The following is a 6,654-nucleotide window of genomic DNA, read 5'->3' as shown; positions in this document are numbered from 1 at the left end:
GGTGCATGTCAATGCCACCTTCCTTCCACCATATTATCTTAACCATGCGCACAATCATTGCATCCTACCCTTCGAGCGTGTGGGAGGTGGTGGCACTTCCTTTAGACGTCCTTGTCACGATGACACTCTTAATAGGTCTGTGAGCCACCTGTCACTCGAATTGAAGATTCTTAAAATCCATTTTAAGAATAATTAAGAATTACTAAATTTTTATAAAATAAATAAGTAAATAAAATTTATATTTTGTTTTTAATATTAAGTATTTCAAAAATGAAAATTAAAATACACATATCATAAAATTATGTTTAATTTATATAAATTAAAATTTAATATATTTAATTATTAAAACTTATATTCGTGTTATATATATATATATATACATTTTTAATTGATATAATTATTATAAACATTATTCTCATTACTTATTTCTAATACCTAATGAAACTATTTATATAAAATTTTATTCAAAAGTCAAATGCACATTAAAAGAATTAAAAATAAGTGAATAATGTTAATTATTAAACCACCATAATATTAAAATAATAAATCATTTAACGATATTTAATTATAACTCATTATTATCCCGATTTAATTTTTTATATTAGTGTTAATAAGTTTAAAATTAATATTTTAAAATTTTATTAAAAATCACATGCAGATTAAAAGAATTATAAAAAATAAGTGAACAATGTTAATTATTAAACAACCATAATATTAAAATAATAAATCATTTATCGATATTTAATTATAATTCATTATTATCCCTATTTGATTTTTTATATTATTGTTAATAAGTTTAAAATTAATATATCAAGATATACACAGATGAATATAAAACAATTTATCTTGACCATGTGCGGAAAACAATGTCGTCCTTCAACCTCAATGAAAGGTCAACTCTAGTTGCCCCTCATTTAGCTATCAACTCGTTATTAAAGTGAAAAAGATATGACATTTAAATTATCCTTCACCCCACAAACTCACATTCACTCGATTGGGAATTTGGACTTGCGAATTTTTTATTGATAGAAGGAGGACAAGTGACACTAGAGTGGAGGTAGGTGTGAAAAAAAAGTCCGTTGTGACTTATAATTGTGATGTATATGGTGGATGTGTGCAGTCATTTCACAGAAAAATAAAACCACAATACATTGGTGGTGTGCTCTTTACTTAATTTCAACGCCCCACTCATCTGTCCATGTGTAAAGTGTAATTCCACAAGTTGTCCACTGAACGCAACAAAGGTATAAAAACATGAAACATATGAAGGTATTACAGACAATGTGACCGCAAGGTACTTTTAGTGCTCAAACAATTATTCTTTTGTTATAAATAGTCCAATACCATGGGAGAATTTCCATAGACTTTGCACTCCTGAGACAAAGGAGCGAGAATATAGGGCTTGTAATGAGCGCATTCTGATTTTTAAAGAATGAAAATGTACCGGGTCAATAGCCAAAAAGGCTTGTAATGAGTGCATTCAGATATTTAAGAGAATGATAGTGTCGTAGGTCGACAGCCTGCTCTCTTAGAAGTTTTCAGGATAATATTTGACTGACAATGTTTTTTTCTCATTGAAATTGAAATACCTATGCTAGTGGTTTCTTCCATATATATATATAGAGCGTGATAGGGCTAGGTAATTACATAATACACACCTTTGGTTGTGCGGATCTCTTTACTGAGAGGGATATTATGGTACTTTTATGTTGGAAGGAGTGGGTGGAGTCTTGGAGGAGTCGTACCTCTGCATCTCTGGAAGATGGCCAAGAATGGGTAAACGATGGTTCAGTGGATTTCAAGGGAAGACCCGTTATCAGATCAACATCTGGAGGGTGGAAGGCTTCCCTTTTCATTATTGGTAATTGACAGCCAAATATATCCAAGCGAAGTATCTTTTGTCAGATCTATTGATAAGGATGCCCTTGAATTCATCAATTAATTCTGTGCATGTGTTTGTATAAAGGCAATAAGTTACTGAAGGGCTATTTATTTTATTGATAAAATGAATCTGCGTTCTTGGTGTTTTTCTATTGCAGGATCAATTAATTCTGTGCATGTGTTGTATAAAGGAAATAAATTACTGGAGGGCTATTTATTTGATTGATAAAATGAATCTGCGTTCTTGGTGTTTTTCTATTGCAGGAGTCGAGTTTAGCGAGAGACTGACATACTATGGAATTGCCTCCAATTTGATCATCTACTTGACCACTGTGTTGCATGAGGAAACTGCAAGGGCTGCCAAGGATGTCAACAACTGGGCGGGTGTCACTACCGTCATGCCTCTGCTAGGAGGATTCTTGGCAGATGCATACACTGGACGTTACTGGATGGTTCTAATCTCTTCAGTAATATATCTCCTGGTAAGTTTCAGAATATTTCAGGGTTCAATTCATCCAATGGAATTAGATATTCTAACGTTAGAATAAGAATGTTTTTGTTTATTTTCAGTGTAGATCTCATAGGATTATAAGGTTTTCGTTTATTTTCAGTGTAAATATCATAGAATTGAAAAGAATTATTGAATTAAGCTATTTCGATTTGATATTTTGAAATTTATTAAAATATTTTTTTTGATATCTGAACTTTGATAATGAACCTGGTAATAACCACATTAACTTAGACCATCCAACATACTGTGATGAATCTGCGTTTTACTTTTAGTATAAATATCGTAGAATTGAAAAGAATTATTGAATTGAGCTATTTCGATTTGATATTTTGAAATTTATTAAAATATTTTTCTTAATATCTGAACCTTGATAATGACCCACACTAATTGGTAATAACCACACTAACTGAAAACATGGCCTAACTTAGACCATCCAATATACTGTGATGAATCTACGTTTTACTCATGTAACGTGACATACACCTTACCTTCAATTTTGTGCAAAATAAGCATAACAGTTATTCCCGAAAACCCCAATATGAAGAACAAAACCACTACGACTTTTTTCAAATCTGACCATATACTTTTTTGTGTGACAGGGATTAATTTTGTTGACACTTTCAGTGTCCCTCTCTGCCCTTAAGCCTCCTGCTTGTCCGAAAACCAACGTGACGTGCCTAAGTATGAATAAGCTAACTTCCACACAGCGCAGCGTTTTCTTCTTGGCTCTGTATTTGATATCCATTGGCACAGGCGGCCACAAGCCCTCTCTGCAATCTTTCGGCGCAGACCAGTTTGACGAGGAAGATAAAACTGAAAAACTGAAAAAGGCGTCTTTCTTCAACTGGTGGTATTGCGGACTTTGTGGCGGCGTTCTGTTGGCTGTCACGGTTGTCGTATACGTTCAAGATTACGAGAGCTGGGGGATTGGGTTCGGGATCCCCACCGTAGCCATGGCTATATCTATTCCTATTTTCATCTACGGGACTCCGTTGTACAGGCATGCGGTTCCAGGAGGCAGCCCTATCACACGCATAGCTCAAGTATTCGTAGCTGCTATACTTAATAGAAATAAAAGCCTCCCTTCTGACACGGGCATGTTTCACGAGAATTGGGACATGGAAGCCAGAAAACCAAGACACAGGCTGCTATCACGCACAGATAATTTCAAGTAAGTTATGCCTATGGTGTAAATTTCAATTCCCTCTTCCCCTCTGTTTACTGCAATCAGTATTTTCGCAAACCTGCTATCATAAAATACTTTAGACGGTGGATGATGTTTGTACTATAATGGTTTCGTACGCTCACTGCATTAGAAATTCATAATTCCATTTTATGCAAATATCTTTTTGGTTTTTTAAAACAAATTAAGATCATCCTCCTGTTTTTAATATTGGCGTGTATATTTTTCAATCTAAATCTAACTCTATTTACAGTTAGAATGTATGAAGTATCAGTTTATTGGATCAAAGAGAATTTGGTTATTTGTTTTTTCCTTTCAAAAGAATTATTAAAAAGTTACAGTTTTCATATGTTTGGTTTGTTCTTTCATTTTCTTCTCAACCGTTTTTACTTGAATTAATAAAAAATAGTTTAGATACAAAATTGGTTTTTTTCAACCTTTCTCAAATCTAGTGCATCAAAGAGAAAACTCTACCAGTCCACTAAAAGCAGGTATATCTTTTTCCTTGCTGGAGATGTGGCTTCACATTCTACGATTAGAGTAAATAGAATGACCTAAATTATTAAATAATAAGCTTTGACTAGACATAAAGAAAAACCTCAAACATCAACATCTCTTGTTCCCACCCTTGATTGATGAAAAGGGTTGCGATGATATAATGAAATTTAGAAGTTCCTATTTTCTCTTATCATGTAGGTAGCATGTCGCATCAAAGTTTTATCTTGAGATAAACTATCAACTTTCACATTTCTCTTAGTACCTAAGAGTAAGATGGTTCAAAATACTCTAGACTTTGGGGCTCAAGCCATTTCACCCTGCTTAGGCAGTGTAGCTCCTCCTCCACTTGAATGCACAATGCCCTCAACTCTATTTCGTAAACCACATTTAAACTTCCTTTAACTACTCACATGCTTGTGTATCCATGGGATATACCACACCGCCTGGTTCATAAATGGCGGTGTCCTTCAGAGAGTGGCATGTTGGTCCCGCAAGCTCCTATCTATCTCATTTCCCACCCTTAAGGAATTAGAAAATACATTTTTAATAAAAAAATTCAAAAAGTTTTTGCACTTTTAATAAAGATATAAAATTTAAAATAGATTTATTATTTAAAATATTTAAATTGTTTTTGTTTTTAATTTAGAGAAATATAAATTAATAACTTATCCTAATTTATTTAATAACAACTTAATTCATTGATTACTATTGGACTGATATAAAAGCTTTTATCATATTTGTTGTGTTTGATATGCTCTCAGGTGGTTGGACAAAGCAGCCATTGCAGTCGAAGCAAATGCTAATGCCGATAATATTTCAGGAAGAAGAAGCATCAGATCACAAGACCAAAGTCCCTGGAGAGTTTGCACAGTAACCCAAGTAGAAGAAACAAAGCTGATACTGAGAATGGTGCCCATCTGGTTATGTTGCCTCGTTTATGGGATGTGCATATCCCAGGGAACGACATTCTTCGTGAAGCAAGGCGTCAGCATGGATAGAAGACTGGGATCCCATTTCGAAATCCCACCAGCTTCTCTCCTAACATTTTCGGCTGGTTCTATGATCTTATTCGTAGCAATTTACGACCGGTTTCTAGTTCCCGTGGCCAAAAAAATCACAGGCCGTGAACGTGGGATAACTCTTCTCCAAAGAATTGGAATAGGCATGTTCATATCTATTCTCTGCATGGTCAGTGCAGCTCTGGTGGAAACAAGGAGGGTGGATATGGCGAAAAAACACCATGGAGTAGTAGGGGCTCCAGTGAGACTGCCTATAAGTGTCTTCTGGTTAGCTCCTCAGTTTGTTCTGCTTGGGATAGCGGATGTATTTACACTGGTAGGGTTGCAGGAATATTTCTATGATCAGGGTCCAGATGGCATGAGAAGCTTGGGAATCGCCTTCTATCTCAGTGTTGTTGGAGTTGGCAACTTTCTCAGTACTTTCCTCATCACCATTGTTGAGAAAGTTACCGAACTTGGAGGACATGAGAGCTGGTTTACTACCAATCCCAAGGGACTTCACTGGGACTATTTCTACTGGCTTTTGGCAGTTCTTGGGACTCTGAATCTATGTGTTTACCTATATGCTGCACGAACATATACATACAAGAAAGTAAAGCCAGTAGAAGAGAGTATGGATGCTAAAACCTGAAGCCGTTCAGCATAGGCTAGATATCAATACTTTTTACATAACGAGGGTCACTGTAGAATAGGTAGCTTGCACTCTGTTTTTTCTATGGATTCCATAGTGTGATATTAGTAAGAGGTATTTGATGATGCTATTATGTAAGTTTATATAAAGCTTTTATATTTACGTGATCCTTTTAAATCCAGGGATGAGAATAAACGAAGTTTAATGCAATTAAATGCCACCGCTTCTAGAGATTCAATTCTTGCATTATATATAGTTTTCTTATACTTGATCAATTGCTCAAATATCTTCTTCATCAGAGCACACAGGAAAAATTTACTGATGATGGCAGAGACTCCGAAGAATTTAGTCATCACGGTCTCTTCTTTTTAAGCAATGACTTGAGAGGATTCTAAGTTCAGGGTTAACTTTAGTGTAATGAAGAATACATAAATAATTGATATGATGTCATCAGAATTGTGGAAAGCTCTAGGCTTGAGCCTACACATGTTATAAAATAGTTTATTTTACAAAAATGTGTCCCATATTTACCGTTCACAATAATAAAATTTAAAAGTAAATAACTGATACTCATGAAAAGGGCATCATATAAACTTTTTTTTTTTCTGAATAAGACTAATTCTATTAAGAAAAGAAATATGGTACAATCAGAGCTTTCAGAGAAGCGAAGCTAAAGAGCAAGGGAGTCGGAAATGATATGATATCAACCTCGGTCCCAAAGAGCAACCACGACATAAGCAAAAGATGACAGAGAGGACAGAAGGAACGAGCTGGACTAGGGAGTCTACCCAGCGTGGGCAGAATCTTCCAATCTACATTTTTTACCTTTCTTTTTACTGACTTTGACCCAACCATTTTGATCTGGCTGGACCAAAACTACTTGCAGATCATTCTGTGCTAAAGGAGGAGACTCCTTGTCTGAATCAGAAGG

General features: G+C 35.0%; 1 protein-coding gene across 1 annotated transcript; it reads left to right on the top strand.

Annotated features, from left to right (window-relative positions):
* The first annotated feature begins 1,376 nt into the window (after window positions 1-1,376).
* Window positions 1,377-5,820, top strand: LOC149253337 (protein NRT1/ PTR FAMILY 5.6-like). Its single transcript, XM_089459885.1, has 4 exons — window positions 1,377-1,861; window positions 2,146-2,363; window positions 2,992-3,563; window positions 4,835-5,820. Exons 1-4 carry the CDS (start codon window positions 1,696-1,698, stop codon window positions 5,721-5,723), a joined length of 1,845 nt encoding a protein of 614 aa, XP_089316011.1. The 5' UTR covers window positions 1,377-1,695; the 3' UTR covers window positions 5,724-5,820.
* The last annotated feature ends 834 nt before the right edge of the window (window positions 5,821-6,654 follow it).

This window comes from Pinus tabuliformis, chromosome 7, assembly GCF_031772625.1.
Source record: "Pinus tabuliformis cultivar Carrire ecotype Pingquan chromosome 7, CPIR1, whole genome shotgun sequence".
NCBI lineage: Eukaryota > Viridiplantae > Streptophyta > Pinopsida > Pinales > Pinaceae > Pinus > Pinus tabuliformis.
Note: the sequence above shows the minus strand (reverse complement) of the source record. Positions and strands in the feature narration are given on the sequence as shown.

What these genes read in the sequence shown, in the direction of transcription:
- LOC149253337 (XM_089459885.1), top strand. Translation starts at nt 1,696, where the DNA reads ATGGTACTTTTATGTTGGAAGGAGTGGGTGGAGTCTTGGAGGAGTCGT. An exon ending in CTTCAGTAATATATCTCCTG is followed by an intron (nt 2,364 to 2,991) that starts GTAAGTTTCAGA and finishes TTTGTGTGACAG; the next exon opens with GGATTAATTTTGTTGACACT. An exon ending in TCACGCACAGATAATTTCAA is followed by an intron (nt 3,564 to 4,834) that starts GTAAGTTATGCC and finishes ATATGCTCTCAG; the next exon opens with GTGGTTGGACAAAGCAGCCA.